General features: G+C 44.0%; 1 protein-coding gene across 2 annotated transcripts in view; it reads right to left on the reverse strand.

Annotated features, from left to right (window-relative positions):
- The window catches only part of LOC142578699 (uncharacterized), a 145,238-nt gene that overhangs the window by 112,857 nt on the left and 6,845 nt on the right, over positions 1-25,536 (reverse strand). The window contains exons 3-7 of one of the 2 annotated variants that reach the window (XM_075688193.1): positions 24,323-24,504; positions 22,311-22,381; positions 16,718-16,774; positions 14,708-14,788; positions 12,677-12,808 (exon numbers count right to left, since the gene is read on the reverse strand). In XM_075688193.1, the coding sequence (XP_075544308.1) occupies positions 12,677-12,808; positions 14,708-14,788; positions 16,718-16,774; positions 22,311-22,381; positions 24,323-24,504 (523 nt within the window). The remainder of the gene's footprint in view (positions 1-12,676; positions 12,809-14,707; positions 14,789-16,717; positions 16,775-22,310; positions 22,382-24,322; positions 24,505-25,536) is intronic. The other variant, XM_075688195.1, reaches the window with a different exon arrangement.

The following is a 25,536-nucleotide window of genomic DNA, read 5'->3' on the forward strand; positions in this document are numbered from 1 at the left end:
ACGGAGTCATTCAGGCCGTCACCTCCTGGTGCGAGATGCTAAGAGCGCGCTTATATCGCCGCTGAGTGGGTTTCGCACGCACTGCATTTTTGAATAATAATAATAATAATAATAATAATAATAATAATAATAATAATAATAATAATAATAATAATAATAATAATAACCAGCCGGTGGGTTTGCATTCTCGATGCACTAACGTTCGATCAGGATACAAATACCATTCGATTAATCCAGTACGAAGCCTGAACCAGGTGCAATAAATTGCGCCGTAAGACGACACGGTTTTTATACCTGTCGGTGAAACGAATAGTGACATGGAGCACTTCTAGATACTATAGTTCAGGAAGCTCGGGAAAACTGAGCGTACGTAGTATATCCTAAATGAATAAATGAATGAATGAATGAATAAATAAATAAATAAATAAATAAATAAATAAATAAATAAATAAATAAATAAACACGGTAGTTGACGAAATATCTCGCGGTGAGTTTTTGCCTAACGCAGGGCAGGGCGCATATTTCGGCAAATCGATGTATGCGGCCAACTTGGCCGCATACATCAAGAAGAAAACGCGAGAGTGTGTCGCCACACAGGTAGGTGAAATAAACAATCCGCACCGCTACACGCGGCGGGGCACTGGCGCGGTTTATGTGCGCCGCGATCACGTCACGCCGAGCGACTCGAATCGAGCGTCCTTCCGCGGTCAGTGGAGCGAGCGTCCGCAGGGAAAGCGACCGGGCGTCGGTTCCGCTTTGGGAGGACAGGCCGTGACTATCCCCCCCCCCCCCCCCCCCCGCCACCGTGCATCCGGTCACAGGCTCGGCACAAACGACGCCGCCAGCCAGCGGAACGGCGGCTCGGACACGATACCACGCGTACATTGCGCGGGAATGCGCCGAGAATGTGTGTGACCGTCTATCCATCAGCCACACCGTGCCGAATCACGCCGAATCTCGTCACTTACCCTTCTGTGTTACGCGACTCGTAGCATAACGCCTCGCTATGGAGGTACGGTAACGGCTCAGCCTGCTGCCGACGTTCATTGAAAATTATCTCCCCGAAAGGGATACGTCCAGAATACAGGACCCAGGAGACCACCGTTGACCTGGAAGGGTACTTGGGAAGTGCACTGGGAGCGAGACCACCCGGGAACACGCAGCGTAACATGACTACTCTTGCTGTGAGCAGCTGGGCGTGACAGTACAACGAGGTCAAACGCAGTATACTGAGCTCTTGTTGCTGAACCAAGTTCGATTGTGTGGCGCAGAACCGTGACACGACAGACAGACGAAAGACATGTCCTCGCACAAGGATACAAACGGCCCACATAGTTACCATGAGCCTGCGGCCAACTTGCACACCAAGAAATTTCTTTTGCTTCCAGTAAACTGTCTACCGAATACGACGTAGTCTCAAAACTGAGCATCGCGCGCCGCAGCCTCGAGTATCGTGGAAAATGAGAGAGTGGGTACGAGGCCTCTGTGATAACACCGAAGACGAAGGAGCGAGGCTGGCCGCTTCCTCCACGACCGCGTGTCAGGGATTCAAACGCGACTCATTTGGTATTCAAATGGGCCTGCGCGGCCCTGTCGGGTCATATGTGCGCCCAGTTAATTAGCGGGACCCGTGAAGCGCAGCGTCCTTAGAGAGTCGCGATAAGTGGCACCGCGCATACGCTTGCGCGTGTATGTTGTGTATCCCGCGCAACCACGCCGAATGATCCTTATTGGCGCGCCACGGTGCAACGCGTGCGATGCTGTCAGAGGCGTGGAGAAGGAAGCAATGAAAGCAGTCGACAATGCGACGACCGCGAATCAATGTGTCGCATCTCGATCGGTCGTTCCTCTCCGGCAAGGTCGCAGACGACGATTTGAGAAACAGCGCCATCGCGGCGGTGTATTGAACGCTAATGCGTAGACACAACATGCAAACTCTTCTCCCCTGATCGCTTACAGATTGCCCCAAGCCGAGCACGAAGACTGCGAACGTGCGGTTTATTATTTGATTTCCTGCCCTTCTCGCAAAACAAGTGCGCAATCACGGAGCCAGACTCAGAACGGTGCGGCTGGCCGTGCGAAGTGACGAGAAAGAACAGAGGCAAAGGGAAAAGATATTGTGGCACCTACATTGTCTAGCTGTCCTTGTGTTTATTAATTTTTCTAAACTAATCACGAGTAGGTTCACACACCATTCCTTGTGTGAACTGGTAGCTTATCGTAGGAGTTTAATGGCTCGCCTCGTATTTCTTTTTCACTTTGCAATGCAATGATTCAGCAATTGATATGGCAATTTTCGCCTTTGTGTGCCTACTCTGTTGTGCAATTATGTCCATGTAACATTTACTATTATTTTATTGTGGGTACATTTTTCATGTCGCATGCTATTGCATTGTGCAAATAATGCTTTTGATACGAAATGCATTGTTTTTTTTACCATGTTCAACACAGGTTGTTTTATGTTGACGTAAGAGTACTCCCTCCTTGCTGAATGCCTTCCTGAAGGCCATGCAAGGTATTCATAAATAAATTTGTTTAAAAGTAAATAAACATGCCCTAAGCAGACATAATGAAAAGCGACTACTATTTTTGTGTTTGCTGTAATTAATATTTTAATCATTACTGTTTTTAGTTATGCTATAATGCCTGTTTGGGTGGCAACTACATACAATAATATAGTAAATATTACAATTGTACACTTTGTGCACAATTTCTTGCTCCATCCAGCCTTGTGACCGCAGCATACAGCTGGTAATGGCACGCAAACTCACACAGCACAGCATACGAATTTTCTTTATTCCGCAAAAAGAAAGAAAGAAAAAAAAAAACTTTCTTAAAGCTTGCTGTGCCTTAGCTTGAACATTCCTTGACCTCCACCTTGAATATTTGCTTTTGAACCAGCATACTTTATTTACGTGTGTTCAGAGGTTGCACTACCCTGTTTTATTCATGCTTGTGTCCCCACTATGTAATGCCTTTCAGTATTTTGTGGTACTTGAATAAATAAATAAATACTTATTAAGTAAATAAATTAAGAAATACATCAAAAATTCAATAAATAAATTAATTCTGAGGCATACTTGCCAAGAACATGACATAATTACGAGGCCCGCTGTAATGGGGGCTTTGGATTAATTTTAACCACCTGGGGTTCTCTAATGTGCATCTAAATCTAAGTACAGAGCGACTGCAGTGTGCTTGCGTGGTCCGATCACGCTACGCCTCACTTCAGGCCCTATCACGCAGGCAGTTTGCATAGACGAAAGCAAGCCCTGGCATCAACAGGCGATTCGTTCAAAGCTTTAAAACCACCTAAAAGAAAAACAACGGTAAGTGTGCATAACCCGCAAACTGTGAAGTATAACAAGATTCCAGCATGCGCCAAACCCTTTGAAGATATATTCCACTTCTACATGCCAACATAAATGTAGCGGGAGTATGTGTGTTGAAAAGAAGTTTACGTATTTGAGAATAAATAGGCACCAGCAGGCACTTTGCCCCTCGTGTACTGTCGGGCACCATTTCCAAATCAGTAAGAGATCACGTGGCAGCGTAAAATATACTATATATACATGTTTTTTTCTTGTTTAATCCAAGCTAAAGAAACAATACCAGAGCGTTTGAAAGGCTCCCAGACCCATGAAATGCACTCCGTTGTATGTGCCGCAGTGCAGAAAATGAGCCGGCCAGGCCCTTCCTTGAACTTGCGCTCTCTCCATACGAGTGGGTCGGCTGGAGCAAAACTTGCAGGCACGCACAATCTCGGAAGCCATGGTAATCGTATCACAGTTTACGTCACGAAGAAGTCAATGAGAACAGCAGCGCTGGCAGCACCGTCTCGTGACAGTTTCTTCAATCGCACCTGTTCCCCGTCGCCTATGCCTTTTTCCTTGCTTTACGGTTACTCAGTAAGGCTTTTCCGATAATGTTTGGAACCAATTCGCGCCCATACCTTAGTTCTACCATTTCAATGTCGTTGTATTGTGTCATTAATTGTTCACACAGAAAGGGAGAAACAAGCATTCCCCTGTGCGCTAATGATTGTAGATGACAACTTTTTTGCACGAGCAGACAGAACATGGTCAACGCAATTACAGTTTATACAGTAAGTATAGAACATGGTCATTACAATTATAAGCCATGCAGATCAGGGAGCCTGAAAAAGCGGAGTTGCAGGAAGAAACAAATCGTTAGTCACGACTATTTATGTGAGCATATTTAGTTAACACCGAGCCCATTTTGTGAGCATGTCACAGCATCTATCCAGGAGTAAATAACGACTTAGTAAATGAGGATGCCTGCCTGAGCTCTTGGGATTTAAAGATAGCGGGAGAAGGATGAATGAATCTGCAAAAGTGATGAGTTAGACCACTTAAGGATCAAGGGCTTGAAGGTAGGGAAAGCACAGGATGAAATGAACCTGATCTTTTTAGGACAGTTGATTGGCTGAAGGAATAAATGCTTATTTAGAGTAAATGTGGAAATGCTTTAAGATTCAATGGCTTGTTCGCCCAAACCATGACCTTATGTACTAAGAATAAACACATTATAAATGCAAATGTAACGAACTTGGTGGCACTCAACACCTGTTTCTTAAGAGGACATTTATACTATCCACTCACCCTTTCATCGATGCCTACTAACCGAAAGCAAGCATCCATGTGGACACACACGAGATGCAGTAGGCAGGTAAAAGTAAACATCTTGGTCGTACCTGCCCTCCTTCTCCATTGCAAGAGAGATGCTCCTAACAACTTGTCCCATCTAACGTATCAAAGCTTGCTTCACGAACACCTATCGCCCATCATTTGAGAAAAGCTCGGAGGACCATATTGGTATGCGCAACAATCACAGGTTTGCGCAATAGTGCAGTCCCCGAAAGGTTGAAATGAACCCATTAGAAAAAAATACCTTGTGAAAATTGAAAACAAGAATTTGTGGTGTACATGCATGTTCTGTTCTCTTTTGCTTTCAAACTGTTGCCAAGCTTTCGTTTATGCACAAGGTTGGCCAGAGAGCTACTTGCGGTTGTTAGCACACATGTGATGTAGCACAATCTGATATACCACAAGCGGCACTCCTTGCAAAGAGGTGAAAGTATGAAAAAAAGAAAATAATAATAATAAAGCAACACCTCAAAAGACAATGCAAAAAAAAAAGAAAGTCAAACAAGGAAATAACACCAAACTCAGACAAACCATCGCAGCTTGAAGAGTCAGTCAGTCTGCATGACGTCGACCAATGTCATTGAGGTGTGCATGTGCACCAGATTTGTACATAATCAATTACATGCAATTAATTGTAATAAGCAATGTTTTTTGGCAATTTTGTAACTTAACAATTAACACTATATGTAATTCAATAAACTTTTTTCAGTAACCGATTACATGTAATCAGTTGCATTTTTGATGAAACAAGCTATGACAGGCAATACAGCATTAGAGTCGAAAGAGATGAAGACATTTAAATGGGTTACCTCTTTCCCACAATCAGTGTCCTGCAGCTATGCTTGGGTCACATGAACATGACAGGCTTGCAGATCTGCACACTCCTCCGGGAGGTCCGACCTTCTCATAAAACAAATTTCTCTCCCTCTCTCTTGGAAGCACTCATAGGTGGCCTTCATAGGTGATAGGAGCTGGTGCTGAATTGTTCTTAACTTAAAGGGATCTATGACTTGTCTGATACAGACAGAAGTTTTTGGCAGCTCAACCGGTATATCTCTATCCATTTGACATTACGTTACTCATATATACCGATCTCTGTGATTGTACCACACAAACAGTATATATAGGGCTGGATAATACGTAGCATTTATTTATTTACTTACTTATTTATTTATTTGTACATACTGCAGCCCGATCGGGCTATAGCAGGTGTGGGTGTGAAAGGCAGAGCAGTGACAAATAATAAATAATACAGGCAATATGAACAATACAAACCAATACAGACTAAAACTATTCAATGGCCGCCAAGAATAAGTTTAAAAGAAGAGAACGAGTAGGACCAGGCAAAGAATTCCAGTATTCGATTACACAGAGAAATAAACTGTATTTAAAAGTGTCCGTACGGGCAAAATAAGGTGCAATGTTTAGGTGATGATGACTTCTAGTATTAGATGGTTTTGCAGGAGTTAGGTTGTTATCTGAAGATATACAGCAAGAGGAGTTAATAATGCAATGCAAAAACTTCAGTGATTCAGTGCGTCGGCGATCTGAGAGCGGTTGTAAGCCTAGAGATGAAAGCGCTGTATAAGGTGAAAAATACCTATCGTACCTATGGCATATGAAGTGGATCGCTTTCTTTCGGATGGCCTCAATCTGACTAATGTCACACTGTTTGTGCAGATTCCACATGGGAGAAGCATATTCTAGTATAGGCCGGATTAGCGATTTATACATTATTAGTTTAGTATCCCTTGGGGCTGTGGTCAATGTGTGGCACAGATGGCCTAACTTTCTCAATGAAGTTGAGGATATTAAATCTATGTGCTTTGACCAAGACATACTGGGTGTGAAAACAAGACCAAGGTATTTATATTCACTAATGCTCTGAATTGGAGAATTATTAGCTTTGTAAGTAAAAGCGGAAGGCATTGTTTTATTAGTGAAAGTCATAACAACAGTTTTACTGATGTTAATTGTCATTTGCCAGGTTATATATTAAGTAACATTACAGATTTGGACACCTTTTCAAGGAACATGAATGTTCGCTGGCGTCTGTTACAATTATTCGTTTACATTTAGATGGCTAACGAGCGAAGGCTGCAGAAAGAAGTTCCACCAGACATTGGCCAACAAAGTGAAATGGCTTGATAGCGATGGTCACTTCAGACGTTGATGCCGTGGAATCACCTAATACGATTTCTTTAGTTTTCCCTGGACCTGTCGCTAACGCCTTCCCCTAGCTCCAGCAGCAATGAAGCGCTGTGCTTCGTAGAAAAACCAGACCCGAGTATTGCGGCATTGAGTAATCACAATCGTTTGAGGAAGATGTTCATACATTACTACACAGCCCTTCTCCCCAGCATGCACATTGAGAGAGTTTTCAGAACCGCTGCCAGAGGTGTTCACAAGAAAACGAGGTAAGATTACCAAATAAAATTTTGAAAAGGAATACTTAGTGAAGATAAACAGCATGTGCAGGTCTGCAGAGGACGCATTAAAAGAATCAGGCCAGCTCATTCTATCTACTGTATTTGTGCAATATTAATGAAGGTAAGGAGGAAAGTAACATTAATATAATCGCTTACATTTTAGTAATTGCTGAATTACTTTTGTGGGACAGTAATTAGTAATCGCAACCAATTAAATTTTTGAAAGAATTGTAATTGGTTACTTTTTCCTGTAATGCGTAGAATTCTTACGTACACTCGGCAACATAACGAAGATGCAGCCAGCCGGTCAACAAGGTAGGAGGCAATCGACCAGCGCGCTGTTATTTCCCAATGCGAAACAACTGAAAATGCATTAACGAAGTTGCAGCATTACCGTTACTATACATGAACGCACAGAACGCGCAAACGCATTACGAACGCACAGTACGATGATTTAACGGCATCCCCTTTGAAACGGGGCAGTGAGAAAGTCACCGAGCGCATTGCCAGCGCCTCCTGGCATTGGGAACACGAACTTTCTCGCGCCGCCTAGCGGCCGTTTTGAGAAGAGGACTTGACGTACCTTACGTCAGCTATCGTGCCTACGTGTACTCTACTCCAATGTCTACTCCGAGCCCGTGCAGTGGCTCCCTCTATCGCGATCTCCGCGAGGCATGGCGGCGCCACATTCAAAACCGGCTTTCAACAAGGCGTTCTTCCCGGTTCATTTTTGCGGGCCACCATGGGCCACCCTTGTTTCACTCGTTAGGAAAGTGGGTCGCCGCCTGCGCCCTTCGAACAGGCTGCGTCGCCGACGGTGCCGCACCAAGCGCGCAGCAGACAGCACGCTCCGCTGTTGGCACCGATCCACGATCCAAGCTGCGCCGCCGCTGGGGGAGGGGGGGGGGGGGGGGGCTTATGGCTGCATTAAAAGTACACTCATTGAGGGTCCCCGAATGGGCACGAGCTCTGTCCGTCGTCCCAGTCGTATGCATGCTGCGAGCGCTTTAATTCGTGCAACTTCGCTTATTGGCCAAGCAACGGATGGTGCGCGTGAGCTGCGGCCCGCGCTAGAGCAATTAAACTCTTGACGGCACTCGCTGCGTACATACTGTCCACGTCAAACGTCGACGGGACCAATCGCAATGTCCTCATCCTAATTTGCGGGTCTTGATCATTGGCATCGCGCACTTGCTCCTACCGTCCACCGCGTCTATCATCGGCATGCGCGCCGCTCACACCAAGGTGCTTGTGGGAACCTCCCAAAAATTTAGAACAGACTCCGCTCACCAAACCGCACTGCGCCTGCCGTGTGCCTCCTAAAGACGTTCGCTTCAGCCGTACGGAAATTACGTACGTAACTGGCTTGCATATTTGCACGTTTCTCTTTGGCTGTGGCAACGGTGTATTTTCCAGTGCACTGTCGAATATGGACGGTATAGCGAATTAGAAGTAGACATTTAATCTCCTTCATGTTGAAGCATAGCCTCATATAGAGGAGAGGAGGCTATGGTTGAAGAATATTGCCATGTTCACTCTTTAAGCAAATCAGAGGACGCTATGAGAGGGCGGTCCTGCTAGCCAACCAGAGATGCGAGATGGCGAAATCGAGTGTAGAACAGCATGTTAGGACGAACTGAACGACGCGTCTCAACACAACCCCAGGCTCTTTCCTTATTCATACTCCGGCGCACGGGCAGGCAGCTGTGAGAGGTATGCGAAGCGAATGCCGACGCGCGCGCACGCCGTTAATCGTGCTCGGGCTATCTAGAATAATCGACTACGTGAAAGCGGGCAAATGAGAGCGCCCGAGGAAGTTGGGATCAGCTTTCGACTCGAGGGAGCTGCTCCTTCTGCAGACATTATAGGTACCGTCGACCTAACACGAGGGGCGTATATAGACGGGTTGGTGGACCCCTTCAAAAACGTAACCGATTCCTTGCATTCACGAAACGCATTTTTAGCTTTATCTTACAATCTCCTCAAATAGCCACAACTGCCTCCCGCCCTTTCTGTGCATGACAAGGAAGAGAAAAAGAAGCAACGCTAGCCACGCCGTCGATGTATCAGTCAACACGTGCGCACGAAATACCTATGCTTTCGCAGAAGCACCGGAGCGTTGAGCAATCTTCTCAATAAAAACGGCCACATTAGAGGGCTGTACAGTGACCTAGAAAGCACGGCTCTCCAGCCAATTAGGAAAACGAGTGCGCCGCTCCACTGCGTTCCTCCGCGCGCTTCCGAAGCCAAACGAGCCGAGCAGCCTGGTCCCGGGAACGGCGAGCAGACGACAGTGAAAATGTGCTCTAGCTGACGAAGACGTTTGGCCCCGTCTCGTAGAACGATCACTTTCGAGGACAATTTCTTTTTCAACCTCTGTGCTACGTCATGTCCAGCGCGATGTCTAATCTACTCGCATTTTACGGAAGCGTTTGAGCACCGCCATCTTGGGCTGTTAACGCCGTCGTGTTTCATCTGCGACAACCAAATGCACGCTACAGTCGACTCCTAAGCATGAAAACGGTCGAACGCATGCAGTTGGTCTTTCATGACAATACAATTTCGACGTCACTGCATGCGCCCAAAACGAATTGTTCGTACAACCCACGAGGGCGGCAGCCAGGAAATTAAATCGTCTACATACTTTCTGACGCCGACTGGCGACAGCCCCAGACCTGCTCGTAACACCCGCCATGTTGCACGGCAGCTGTCGCTGGCGCTACTGACGCAGCAACTGGACTCATGGGGCCGGTCCGGAGCCACGAAAACGGAACAAGGGCCGCTCACGCCCAGCGCGGTACGACATTACGCGCGGTCATTACACGGGCCAACGCGTCTCGCAGCGGCCCGTGCGAGACGACGTCGTGCGATGGGAATAACCGCAAAAACGGGGCCGGTCCCGCGGCGCGCATCATCATCATACCCTTACGAAGCACGGCATTACGCCGAGAGACGATACGAGGACGGCCATCCGCGGTTACCAGTAACAATGGCTCGTGGGGACAGCAGGGAGCAGACAAGAACAACAACAAAAAAGTAGGTTTAAGTTGAAATGCAGGAGTAATGCAAATGGGCTGCGATTTCTGGCCGGCAGCGTGATCGGGGACACGGCGTATCTCCTGCGCGTGGTTCCCAAAGCAGACGGCGGCCACGAGTTGAGAGGGTGAAAGGTCCTTGTCGTTAAGGGCCTGTGTCACGCTGAAGACAATCACAGACTTCACTGTGCTAATATTTCATAAAGCAGACCAGTAGTGGACTCGGAATCAATATACAGTGTGACTGTGGGTCTGTCGGGTAAATAATAATTGTTGAGAGGCACGCAGAAGCCACTTCTTGGCATGCCTCAGCTGCAAAAGGCAATGCATAGAAGCTGCTTGTGGGCGTGTAGTGTGCAACTGTAGGCGAAAGTCTTGGACTGGCGATGACAGCAGCATACTACGTGAGCAGAACCAGCACTGCAGGTGGCCGATTAGCAAGAGGTAGTGTGTCGCTGATTTGTTTGTGCATGACACATCCGAGTTCTGGAGACAAAGGGGACTCAGACGACTGGGTAGCAGGTAGAAGTGACAGTTGGTGCACAACTTCCTCTCGAGGGAGTTGTCTGATTTCGTCGAGCAATTAGGAGTAGGCGAAAGCAGCACTGGAACTATTGGTTAGGACTGAAGCAGTGTCGTCCGGCACGATAGCTCGACGCATAGTAAAGCGTCGTTTGTGGAGCCCGTTGTAGCTCTGGCACAGGGTATACTGACCTCGTCAACCGTCTGAGAATTTTTTGACAAGAGCAGTTTGGACGGGTCATCCTCTATGCCTTTTATTACATTTTTTATATTTCCAGTTTCTGCCATAGTAGGATTAATGCACCGACAAAGATCAACTACATCTTCAATATAGCTGGTGAAGTTTTCACCCTTTTGGTGAGCGTGACCGCGCAAGCGTTGTTCTGCACGAAGCTTGTACATAACAGGGCGACCAAAGACTTCTTTGAAACAATTCGTAAATGCTGTCCAGGTGGAAAGGTCGGACTTATGATTTCGGAACCAGAGATTAGCGACTCCAGAAAGATAATGATGTCACTCAGTTTAGCTGTGTCATCCCATTTGTTAAGCGCAGCCATCGGTGCTGCTGAAAATGGGAGGATCTCGGTGTAGAGCACCGGAGCAGACGACAGGCGATGCCTGGGGAGGATCAGGCTGTGTGTGGTCCTCAGGCATAGCCGAAACGGAAGGGAACGTCCAGCTGCGGAGTACCAGGTCGGGAAAGGGCCCAGCACCTCCACCAAATGTCGAAAGGTGTTCTGGTTTAATTAATTACGCTTTCAGGGAGTACAGCATCGCAGCGAGAGGTCACACCGCTCAGGCAATACGGGCACAGGGCTTCGACCAACTCATATTCGTCATTGTCTTTGTCGAAGCAGCTCATACTGCTCGCTCTTCTCCAGTACATAATAAATAAATGCAAGGCAGAAAGCCACGGTAGCATGGCAGTGTAGGCCATTGAGTTAATGAAGGTTGTCTGGGCTGATTCACAGTATGACCAGGAAGCCAAACGCACCTGGACGCTACATTGTAAATTAATTTCTTAAGTGAACACTGTAGAAGTGGACTAATAAAGCAGCGTCTGTCTAGCTACTTTAACTATACATGTGCTGTAATACACTTGGGCCCAGTAGGACACCAAAGCACAGAGTGCTTTACAGGTTCAAAAACTGTCTTCTTTGATTCATGTCTTCATTATCTTTCACATGTCTTATTTGCGTGAAACGTGAACTGCAATAGATATTCTGAGAATATGCATCATTGCTTAAAGCCAACGAAATGCAATATGTAAATGTGTTGTAAAAATCATATCAAAATGATTTCCTAAAAAGAACAATGCACCTTTTCTAGCCTCATTAAAGAGCAATATTTTAACATGAATGAAGCAACAGAAGAAAACAAGATTAAGAATTTTAACAATGTCCAACTTATCCAATTATCTAAGATTGCCTGAAACATTCCCTAAAACACTGAGTGGAATGATTAATCTGCAGAACAATGCACTGTATGTTTTTTACAATGCTTTATCCCTCTGTACCTTATGTGAGTGAACACTGCACAACTAGCGAGATGTGCAAGACTGAACAGATCTATCCCAGCAGCCATGACATGCTGTAAATACTGCTAAATATATACACAAAGCTTTATGAGCCTGTCTTTCATCAGATTAATTGCACTGACTGAAATAGGCACAGTTCAATAAGCACTGTCAATCAGGGTCACTGCTATAAAGCAGAAGCTGTAAATGCATAGGGTGCCAAGTTGAACATGCAGTATGCAATTACGCCTCGCTGGTGAAGCTCACATCAAAAACCAGAGAACCAATACAAAAAAGAAAGCCATCTTCCTCAGCGAATGTTAAAACTAAAAAGTGGCATAAATAAACATCCACATCCAATACGTACAAGCCAAAAGAAGAGCTAAACATCATACACATGCACAAAGCATGCAACATTCCTTAGACACACACAATGTGTACACTATAGAAAGCAGAGCACACAAGCCTTGCCTTTGCCTGTGTGCCAAGGGCACGATCTACACTGACCTTGGCGTCGTGGTGCAGGACTGCAGGGCAGGGGGCTAAAGTGCACCGTTTTGGGCATGCAAGGCGATTTTGGCTGCATCGGCAAACTCCGCCTTGCCAAAGCAGGACGGCTCATGCTAGCCCCGTCCAACTCTGGACCAGCCGGGCACCCAGGGGAATGGTGGGTGTAAGAGGCCGGATTGGGGTATGGGTTAGGAAGGAGAGGGAGGAGGGGACGAACTCTGGTTAGTCCGGTTAGTGCAAATTACCTTCTATGTAAGTGCTACCCCAACTAAAGAAGAGTGAGCTAATCTTTGTTTCAGGCATGCATGTGTTCACAACAGAACTTGCAAAGCTGGCTTGCATGATTTTAGGTACTAACAACAAAGGTATGGCAAGAATATCCTGGAAATTGCAGTTGCTTCATAGCTGCATGCCACGGGATCAGTTGCCAACACACAAGTCAGTGGGTGCCAGCAATCTCGCCAAACGCATTCCAAATGGACAGACTGTTGTGATGTTTTTTGCATGAGGCTACAACATGCACACCTAAAGTTACATGGTGGCAACATCTGGCTTCTATGCAGGTCAGCTAAAATAATTGATATTTCTGAGTCTGTACGTTAATAAAAATTTTGCCCTCTCCAATATATCAGGCACACGCATTTATAATGGGTGCAATGAAAGGCAGACAACTGAAACAAGCTAGGACTCCAAACATGTGGTACTATATAACTTTGTACATGGAGTAAACAGTTACTGTGTTAGTGAAATTAGTGCTAATTAGCAAATTCTACTTCCATGCAACCCCTGCCAGTACATATAACACTGTACATACACCTTCACTGAAAGAAGGCACTTTAGGATGTTTTCTGAACCATGGATACGGAATCACACTACACTGACAGCTGAGGCAGAGTGCTGCTTGCTATCAGTAGGCATTGCACTTTCAGTACAGACAGAACGGTCCAGAAAATATTGTGCGCAAAGCTATGGTGCAACTTCCAAAGTAACGAACTTCACTCTGTTGTACTCTAATTTTCTTATTGTGTTATTATACAGAATCTTGCATTGATAAAGAAGTTCGATATAAGCAACTTTCCCAGCTAAATCACAGTCTTGTTCACAATCACATTTCGCAGGGATGTGGCATTTCACAGTGGAGTTTCTTGAATATTATGTTTGGAAGCAGTTATTGCCTAGTTCATCCACTGTCAGTGGCAATGCCGGACCAAAAATGTGATACCAAAAAAAAAAATAACATCAAGGAAGATGAACTGTCTGCCATTGAGAAGACAGAGGGAAGACAGCATTCTTGCCCTGGTGGCAACATACGCCACGACTGCTTCAACTGGGAAAACCTACATTTTTTGTCTGGCACTGCAGCAGATGACGTACAGTTTTGATTTACCACTGATGAAACTGGCAAGTACTGCTTTCAAATTTAATATTGAACAAAATGCACACACCATGAAGTGTGATCTCCATCTTAGATTCTGGTACAAATATCTGTCTTAGCTGGGAGAGACATTTATACTGGGCTCCTTTATCACTAACATCTCGAATAAAATGTTCCTTTTAATTTCTCACTGTCATATGACCCAAGCGATGAGCTTTGTAAGGTGTGAAGTAGAAAACAAAATGGCTTCACTAGCCAGTGAAATTTACATTAAGGTTACATATCACATGCAAGGCATTGTGCACAGCCAAGAACAGCTCTCAACCAGCAGCCACTAGTTTTTTACTCAAATGAGTAAATATGCAGTACACTACTGCAAAACCAAGTAAACTATCAAAAAGCAGGCTAACCAAAAAATAGTGCAAAAGTAGCATGCAACCCAGCCTGCTACAAGCAGTGTAATACACATCCAATCGTGGCCCTGCAAGACGCTTTGTGTCCAGTGCTGTCTCACCAAGGGCCTCTTTTGTGAAGTTCAGAGTGAAGCATCAGGTTCGGAACTAGTCAGACTTTCCACGTAACACAAAAAAAAAAAAAAAAAAAAAAAAGAAAACCTTTCTTCCGTGTGACACATGACGGTTGCAGTGGCCTACCTTTTGAGGGTGGCCTTGTATTCCATGGCCTTGGGTAGTCTGGACGCTTTGGAGTGGGCTTTGTTTTGCGTTCCGAGAGTGCTGAAAGCATGATATTTGAGGGGTGAGACAGGAAAAAGCCAAGAGGATGGCAAATAAACGTGAACGGACGCTAAGGACTGCGCAGTCGTGAAGGAAAGGAATAGTGAAGGCATAGCATCGAGGGATACATAGAACAACGGTATGGATTAGAGATCAGTCATGGGCCAATTAGGTCAATTAATCACAGGGAACCCTGATCATGAGAAGGAAATTCATAGAAGAATAAAAATAGGTTGGATCGCATATGACAGACATTGTCCACTTCTGACTGGAAGCTTACCATTATCATTGAAGAGGAAGGTGTACAATCAGTGCATTTTACCAGTGCTGACATATGGGGCAAAGACTTGGAGACCGACAAAAAAGCTTGAGAACAAGTTATGGACCACGCAAACAGCGGTGAAAAAGATTGCTAGGCATAACGTTAGGAGATAGAAAGAGAGTGGTTTGAATCAGAGAGCAAACGGGTATAGACAATATTCTAATTGACATCAAGAAAAAAAAATGGAGCTGGGCAGGTCATGTAATGTGCCGGTTAGATAACCGTTGAACCATTAGAGTCACAGAATGGGTACCAAGAGAAGGGAAATGCAGTCGAGGACGGCAGAAGACTAGGTGGTGCGATGAAATTAGGAAATTCGCAGGCACTAGTTGGAATCTGTTGGCGCAAGACAGGGGTAATTGGAGATCACAGAGAGAGGCCTTCGTCCTGCAGTGGACATAAAATAGGCTAATGATGATGATGGGCAGATGATATGCTAGCACAGACTAAGAGCAAGCAGTGAAGTTAAGCAAGTTATAACAGATTAGGTAGAAACCGATGGAACGGGTGGTATTAGACTAACAGCTGCAGCACGTGCCAAGAAAAGGGAAATGCAGTCGAGATAAACGCAAAGGATTGCGACGAATAGGAATGGGAAATTCAAAGGCACAAGAAAGACTCATGGTTTGCACAGGGCAAGAGTAATTGGCAATCCTTAAAAAAAAATTTTAAAAAAATTTGACACTAGTGCTGTCATTGCTGCCGCCGCCTTTCTCAAGCGGCATTGCCAACGAGGATGATGATGATAATAATGACGGCTGCAAGTAATAAGCTAATTTTACATGGAGTGTCTAAAAGTGTATTTTACTAGCTGTGTGCATCGGCAGAGTCTTGTGTTTTGCGGCAGACATAACGGTCCTGGGTAGTCAATGCGGCAGCACACTGGGGTAGGACTAAAGGACAAGATGTTGCAGGAATGTGAAGTTCAATGACAATTCATCTTTTTGCATCCCCATCTTTGTGCCTGTCCTCATTTTCACTGAGGTTCAACTGACACAGCCTCAAGTCTCAAATAAAGAATCAGTTCAGGCATACCGAGGTTACGGTACAGTATCCATTTCTGCTCCCCCCTATCAAGTCCACAACAACCCAGTAACCAGTACACACCAGACAGCCCAGGCAATATTTTGAGATCGGGTCATTATCATGATTTACATAAAAAACACAACACAAATGAGACAAAGAGAAGCCAGTGAGCAGATTTCCTGAAAAGGAAATTTCTGAGTACCTCTTTGAGAGAGAAGAAAGATGGTAGAGGGGAAAAAACAACACAAGTTATAGCTGTATTACAACAACTGGGATACATATATCCTGCTGCTACTAAAATAAGTGAAACGTGAAATTCATGCAAAGCTGCAGAGAGACAAGGAATGTCATATAAAGCTATTTGGAATTGGACCAGTGGCTTTCAGGGTACAAGCAAATGCAGCAAAGAAGTCTCTGTCAGGCAGGAGAGCATGCAAACGGACGAGGCACTTGTCTTGCGTTCTTCTCAAGCCATCCTCATTTGTTTGCGTGCTGCTTACAGTGAGTAACTCCCAACTTGGCTTCTTCACCAGCCAATGCAAAGTTCTCACACTCAGCACAGCAACAGGCAACTGACTCACCGGACTTGACTGAGGCTGCTCCCTTTCCAGAGGAGTGGACTGACGCCGCATCACCACCTAGGGAAGGGATTCAAATAAAAAGCACCCTGTGATTTTGCCTGACGTGTAACCAGCTACCCAGTGGCTGTGCGATTGCACTGCTGAGCTTGAGGTCGCAGGTTCGGTCTCGGTCATGGTGGCCACATAATGATGGGGCAGCAATGGAAAAGCATTCGTGTATCGTGCGTCGGGTGCACGTTAAAGAACCCCAGGTGGTCAGAATTAATCCGGAACCTGCCACTACAGCATGCCTCGTAATCATACCTTTTGTCACGTGAGACCCCACCATTTAATCAATTAAGTTATTTGATGGGTAACCGCAGTTGTACAACAAAATAACATTTAAAAGCTGCATATTTGGTTTGTCTGCATAAGTTGAGAGGCAGAGGGTGTGAGATGAGCGCGGTTAGAGAGACAAGAAAAAAATAATAATAATGAACAAATAATGCTGTAATTTTCAAACATGTAATTAACCATTCCACATGAGAAATCCTGAGGAAAGAAAACCATGCTGGATGACGTTGAAATGGTGAAAAATGACCTACTGGTTGATTGATTTATACGGTTTATTAACATCCCAAAGCAACATATGGACTATGAGGTATGCCGTAATCAGGGGCTTCGGTTAGTTTCGATCCCGTGAGCTTCTAATGTGCATCAAAATATAAGCGCATGGGCATTTCGGCCCTATCGGAATGGCACCACCATGGCTACCCATTACCTTGTGCTCAGCAGCAGAGTGCCATAGCCACTGAGCCATCATAGTAGGTCACACGATGAACAATTAATATGGAAATGCAAATCACTGTATTAACGTCAATATGTTTTATGTTTCAAGACTAATTTTATTTCACATTTCATTTTGTAAGTGCAAACAGCATGCAACACAACCTTTATTATATCAACACAACCCCAACAATTAAAGTGTCTTGGCTGACAGAGGCTCAACGATTAAATATTTAAAATTTACTAATGGAATAGACAGAACTACAGCTCATAAGCACAAAAAAAAAAAAAAGCCTGTCCCATTACATCAGCTCCATCAACCAGCATACAGCACTTTTGTGGTGCGCGTATTTATTTAAGCATGTTTGTGTGTAATTGGTCCATGATACAGCACATCACTGCATTACGAAGACAACAAAGTGGCATATTAACCAGCAGGCTTATGAAGACAATAATGCACCCTAGCTAAACCAAGGCCTCTCAGTACTTTTTTGTTAATAAAACATATTTCTGATAACAAAACAGGCAGCGTTTGTTCTTCTGCCTAACATTCATTCATCATGGTTATCAAAAGCAGTTATAAAACTCTCACCTTCACTCAGCACTTTCTTTACCGGCTGTCAACTTAACCTCTTAACTTCAAATGACGAGGCAACTCGTCATCACAATGAGCATCCCCTAGTGCCAGTGAAGAATTAACTCGTGAACTTTCTGCAATTTTTGCACATGTGTATGTGTATATGCAGTTTCTTGCAATTTTGACCAATAAATAATAAACAATGACTTTTGCTATTTTTTCCCTAAAAGACCAGAGCATCGCACACGAAATGCGAAGGTTGTGGGTTCAGGTCCCACCTGCGGCAAGTTGTTTTTTCATCCACTTTAATTTCCATTAATTTACCGTTTCTTTATTTCATTTATTAACCAGAAGTAATTTTCCCTATGTTGTCCTTGGTGTCAGTGTTTGTTGGCTTCTTATGATATGACTAATAAAAGTCGTGCCCCTCGGTTAACCCCCTTTCTTCTCGTTTAGTAAAAATTCAAGTCATTCCTGGTATATAATATTTTTTCAAAAACAATTGACACAATAAATGTAGGTCTAAAAGAAATTCCACACTTTGACATGTTCTTAAATTTGTCAGGAAGTTAAGGGGGTTAAACAACAGCACTCAACAATGTCATCAATAGGTACACTTCTTCTGCAGTAAATATGCCAAAGACATGGTAGGGCTCTCGACTTTCCTGAACAGCTGCAAAAGAGCATCACTATGTGGAAGTTGGAGTCTCACTTTCTGAACCCACTTTCAAGATTGCCTTGGAATTGCTTGCAATGTGAAACTGAACTAAGGATCCAGATATATGCTAAGAGTATGAACCGATTACCACCTTCTACTATGCAGATTTAAAGAATAGTCGCATATATTTTTGAACTAGAAGAAAATCTGTACTACACACTTCTCGCACATATAAGGATCACAATTAGCAAGTATAAAGGTTGGGAACCACTTATGAGAAATCTTATTCAGACAAAAAAAAAATTGCGCCAGAATTTCAGACCTGTCGTCATCAAAATTATTATGACATTACGACAAAAAGCAAAATTTTCCAATGTCGTGTCACTAAGGCTAGGTATGATGATGCTGCTCATAAAAAAATAAGCAAGAGCGCTGCACGTTTGTTCTGGCTGTGCTCATATGTGACAGCTCCAACGAAAGCAGGGACGGAGCAAGTCACTGTATCATAACGTCGCGACTCATCTAAGTTACGACGGTACCAAAACCATGGTACCAAAACCAAAACCGGTTTGTGGAAACATGCATTATAATAAATTGGTGAGGGGTGCCATGGAACTTTCCAGCATTTTCCAACAATTCAGGTCATTTGGACATTCATTTAAAGCAAAAAAAGAAAACAGAACTGTCACACAAATACCTTAAAGTACTTCATTTCATGATGCCTCCATTGTACTCCACATTCTTGGCATTGTTTTTAATATATCATTTGGCTATTTTTGAGTCCTCCTGTTTACGCCTTGTATAGCTACTGGTGAAAATAAAATGAATGAATGAATGAATGAATGAATGAAACCTGTCGCTGGTGCCACCCACTGCAGGAGCTCAGTGTTCATGGTGTCTTGACACTGAGCTCATGGGTTTTAATCTCAAGTCAATGCAGCTGCATTCTGATGGGGGCAGAAATGCAAAAAATGCCAGTGTACTCAAATTTAGGCATGCAGTAAAGAACTCTATCAGGTTGTTAACTTTAATCCTGAAGCACAGTGGTAATTCTTGTGACTCTGGTACAGATTTCAGGTGTCGCACAGCTAATTAACCTGACTGGATGCACAAGAACATCAATTCAGCTCAGCGTGTTTGCCTGGCAAGAGCCTCTCATTTAAAAAGCACCATGACACAGTTACTTTGGTTAGCTCACGAAACATCGCTTCAAGTTTCAAATATCCAAGTTTCATTGCCAGTAATAGCGTTGGAGAACTGTGATTATACATCTTAGTACAAATGCATTGTTAAAGGACGGTACAATGTTTTCGAAAGTGACATGTAGTCATGTCTTGTTATTACGACGATGATTACCATGAATGACTCAAAAAGGGAGTTTTCTTGGGGACACAAAACTTTTCTAATGCATTTGTGCCTTGTTAACGTGGAAAGTCGCTATCTGGACAATGAACAATATAATAATAATATTTGGGGTTTTACGTGCCAAAACCACTTTCTGATTATGAGGCATGCCGTAGTGGAGGACTGCGGAAATTTTGACCACCTGGGGTTCTTTAACGTGCACCTAAATCTAAGCACACTGGTGTTTTCGCATTTCGCCCCCAACGAAATGCGGCCGCCGTGGCCGGGATTCGATCCCGCGACCTCGTGCTCAGCAGCCCAACACCATAACAATGAACAAGGTGGAAATGCACACACCAGTACATGCTCACATGTTTTGTCTCGCTAATGTGGACAGTGTGAGTATAGACAGGACATCCTCTCCATGAAAGAGAACTGAAAGTCCCGTGCACGCAAGTGGCAGCAAGATGCATCACTGTCTGCACAACCACATTGGCCAATGTCTCTTTCACGGCGACAGTCGCATGACAGCGTCCGTATTCACATCTTCTCTGAAGCCTACGCACTTTCTGAGCCAAGGTCTGAGACTGCTAAGTCTTTCGTTTGTTTGACTGGCATCCTATATACTATCGGCATCAAGTGAAATGTGAACAGCAGAGCATTTGGCTGAAACATAACTCAAGGTACACTGCGTGCTGCTGAGACGTCACCCTTGACAGGCATGCACATACGGTTTGACCGTACTGCGTGATGATACTACCCCTATACTGTGATATTTTCGTCTGTGTTTTGCTTATCTTTTATTTGAAAGCGAGAAAAGAAAAATCGAAGAAAACAGAAGCTCAGATATTGCTGAATATGGCAAGTACTACTATCACACAGTTTGGCAAAACCAGATGAGCAAATCTATATCTAATAATGACTGCGCAAACTGTTCCGCAAGTACCGCTGTTCACATTTCATTTGACCCTGATAGCACAACCAGTTTTGCCCACTATGAGATAATAGTCGCCCTATACTGCAATGTTTTAGCTTCTGCTTTCTTTTATATTTTTCTTCTTGCTTTTAAATAAAGAAGAACCAGAACTGAAACAAAAATATTGCAGTATAGGGGGAGCATCATCGTGCATTGCAGTCAAACAGAATGTGCGCACCTGTCAATGGTGATGACTGGACGGTGCACGCTATATCTTCAGTTATGCTTCAGTCCAGTAGCGTCGTACTATGTATTGGTTGCAAGTACGAGCAGTGTGCTGAGACCGCTGGTCACAGTACAGTCACCGTGTTCATTCAGTAGTAAATGGGTTCAGGTCTGCGATGCCTTTCGTGTAATAAATATGTAATATTTTGGGACACAAAAGCATGATAGGTAATGTTACATTGAAATGAAGATGCATACCTAAGTGTTTCTTTCATACGTGATGGATAATTTTTTGGTCACAAATGTGAGCAGACAGAGAAGTGTCTTTAACCACTCTAACGCTGCCTGCTATGTATGAAACAGAGTAGTATAGGGGGCTCAATATTGAGACTTCTGACTACTACTAGTAAGGACAGAGGCCTTTCAGTTTTCAGAATCACAACCGACACGACCGAACCTCGTTATACGCAGCATCTGACTTGGAAATGCCTTTATTACATTCAATATTCATTATAAGCATATATCCATGCACGATGATATCGGAAATAAGCATTTTAGATTTACTTGATTATATCTAACAATTTGTCATAGTGAGTTATATAAAACTTCGAGTTCATTTAGTCTATATCAACAGAGAAACGTGTCCTTGTGGAGTACTCTAACTGTTGTCAATTCAGCTCATTCATGCTGAAAGTAACCATTATCACATTTTTTTCCAGATCCTTCTGTCACATGAGCAAAAAAAAAAGATTATAACTTCCACCTTGAAAGCGGGAAGAAGGACATTGAGGTACACTCCATCATTATCAAATGACTGCTACTAAGAACAAGCAATGAAAATCAAAGGCTAGTCACTGCCATGCTGCAATGAAATTCAGTAAGGTGGAAAGTTGGGTGAGTTGGAATTGATGCATTCTTTGCATCAACGCTAAAAATGACAACACAACAAGGAAGGACACAGGACAAACACAAACTGAAATCCATCGTTAATTTGACCTTCTTGCATAGGAATGTACGCCTGCAAGTGTGTTGTTGGACTAACTAAGGTTTTGCACATACTGAAAGAATAAAGTGTTGTTAAAGTAAGAAAAGTGCTGAAATTCCCTACCTTTCATAATGGTGCTGTCCTGTGCTGTTGTGGTACTTTCAGCAGTGTCATCCTTTGAAGACTCTCCACACCTGAAAATGTTGGCATATTGCAGGTTATCTGGGTATCAAATGCTTTGACAGTAGTAATCGCGAGCTTTAATAATGGGGGTGCGGTTACTCTAGGAGCTGTAAGAAACAGCAAGACAAACAAAACAGCGTAGTTGCGCTTGCAGAACATAAAATAAATTTCGGATTTTGCAAATGCGCATCAGTCATGTTAGCAAAAGCTAAACAATCTGTGCTAAATTGCCATCCCAAAAAATTCCGAATGTTAAATGGCTGCAAAAGCCAGCAAATATGGAGGGAAACCATTCTGCAACAAGCCAACTTTGTATCAGTCACAACCAGTCCTGTTCACACTGCAGCCAGCAATATAACAGGCTTCCTACACATATTGGTGAGCTGTCACATTCTCCAATGCTCTTCTGCTTCAAACAACAGTTCAGCAGTTACCTAGCTACCTGAATATACAGGAAAGACTGTACATCATGAGACCCCATGTGTGTAATCCATTCTGTCTGCTCTCATTATGGTTGCACAGAATGAACTGCATTACCACTTAAGTCAAATCGCCCTTGGGACCTACAGCAAAGGATCCCAAAAACATGGCTCCTGGAGCATGGAAGTAACTTTGACAGCACCTATCGTCCACTTTTCTCTGTTGCCACGTGAGCACTTGCCGCAGATGGACTGTTCACAGCACTGCTCACATGAACAGTTCCTCAGGCTGGCTGTGTGAATCTAGCTACAGTAGAACCCCGATTACATGACTTATCGGGACTGAGAAAATGTAATACAATCTGGCCATCCTTTGTCGAAGTGATAGAAGGTTTGTTAACATGTGTGATTTGCTTTCGGAAAATCCAAAATGCTTCAATAATTTCCTGTGTTTGCTTGTCTTTGTGCCTTGTGATTACGGCAACGCTAGAGAAGGTCGGCACCCATTAACAGACACTACGATGACTTGAAAATTCCGAGGTCTCTGCACCTTTCAAGGCGTTTCTATGTTCTGAACCAATGCCCCTGTGCATTCATTGTCATGACTGTGGATAGCACTGGCCCTGTGTAGCACCACCATAATCACATGGCACAAGGACCAATGCGAGCGGAAAATTATCGAAGCATTTTGCATTTTCAAAAAGCAACACACATGTATTAGCCAGACTTCTATCACTTCGACAAAGAACAATGGAATTCCTTGACTGCTCGTAACTTGTCTGTGTAATCTTCTGTATAAGTGACCAACACTGATGTGTCAGTGTGGTTTTCTTGTTTTTATTGTTGTGAATTGTTCTATTTATGCCCCATTTCGTTTCCAACAAAGCTTCAGTTACCAGAAAGCGCTTGTCCCGTCTTTTTCTCTTTCTGTGTCTTCATTTTACCATGCACTGCTATTACTGATGAGTTTCAACTCGCCTGATTAGCCATCCTTGGGCAGACTTCTCCCACTGCTAGCATCAACAACCAAAAAAAAGAATTCGTTACATATAAAAGAAGGACATAAGCATGCATCATCTAATGCAATGTAAAATTAAGTCTCATACCTCCGTGCTGCAATATATGGCGTAATTATCACGTGAAAGGTGTCACAGATCTGAACCTATTTATAATCTAATGAGTGCAATTTTGGCATCCTGCAGTGATTTTGGCAAGCTGTGACCACAATGCAACGCTTGCAATCACATCCAAAACATAGCACCTCACTAACTGGGACAACAAAGGTGCACAAATAACATGCAATTTGATGTAACCTTACGCCCACAAGTTGTAGTTGTAGTTGTAGATTTATTCTGTAGAAAGCATTGCAGGCCACAATGACTGCACTGTGAATCGCGTGGAGCGAGACTTTATGACTGCGTTACTTGCATAGCTGCTGCAGTGCTGCCTGCCAAGTATAAAATGGAGTATAGCGGCCTAGGCCATTCAAGCCTAGCTTCTTCTGTTTTGGGGAAAGAAGCACCACAGACTCACGGTGAGTCGTGGTGGCGTTCACTTGATGGTGTTGCAGCATCAGCCTCGGTTCGAACACTGCCCCTGGAGGATGTGCTGCAGCGCCCCGGATTGCGGAGAGTGGGCGGCAGAGCAGTGGGTCGGGTGGCCTGCTGCTTGGCTCCTTCCAGGTTAGTGAAGACCTTGCTTTTCACCTCTTTCACCTGCATTGCAGGAAGGATAACATCAGCAAGATAACATTGGACAACATTTGTTAATGCAGTTATGCATTCACTTGTTTGCCTCGATTGTTAAAAATCTTATGTAACACCCAGACTATATTACAAAATCTCGGCCGGGAGCAGTTCTCATGCGAGTCAGCATTTGGACTAGCTGCTGACACTACATATTATGCAATGGCTGTTATGAAGAATACAGACCTTCCCATTGGAGGAGAGGGCATCTCCTCTCTGCACAGTTGCATGTGAGTGCAAAGAGACATGCTGCTGCTTCTGTGGCACTTTTGAGTAGGGGTTCACAGCTGTTCACCACAGTCCACAAGACATCATGGGGACACTCAGGTAGCTCTTGCTGGAAATAACTATCTAGTAACCAATTATTTATTTGAGAAATGTGCATTCACTGATTTGCTACTTTCACTGTTGAAATCATTGAACTTTAACTGCTCTGGTGGAAGAGTTGATGCAAGTGATCTTTGGTGAGACATTTGTTCTCCAAATTTTTTTTTCAGCATGAAAGTGGAGGTGCAGGCTTTTTGTGACTGGTGGCCCTTTGAATACAGTAATTGACATAAAACTGTTGTTCCTAATTTGGTGCAATACAGTGCTTCGTCAGTTATAACCAGCTTTAATATGCCAAAGCAACACCTAAACTATGAGGAATATTGGAGACGATGGCTGCAGAATAATTTTGACCACCTCAGGGTCTTTAAATGTACAGCGATGCAAAACACTAATGACACGTTTGAGTGGCCATTTCAGAGCATTCTGGCAGTGCTACCAAAATGCTGCATCACAAGATGAACTGAGTGAAATAAGTATCATTCATGCTTCATTATTCATGTTTGACCCTTCTTGCAGGCATAGTAAAGCTTAATTGCTGTCGCACACGACCTGTGAAGTACTGCTGGAGTGCTCATTAAAATTACCAGATAAATATGCCATAAATCATTCGAGACTGCTCAATCACTTCTTTGGACCATCTGTGCATTCTTCACCCAAAGGAAACCACACACT

Source organism: Dermacentor variabilis, chromosome 4 (assembly GCF_050947875.1).
Source record: "Dermacentor variabilis isolate Ectoservices chromosome 4, ASM5094787v1, whole genome shotgun sequence".
In the NCBI taxonomy this organism is placed as follows: Eukaryota; Metazoa; Arthropoda; class Arachnida; order Ixodida; family Ixodidae; genus Dermacentor; species Dermacentor variabilis.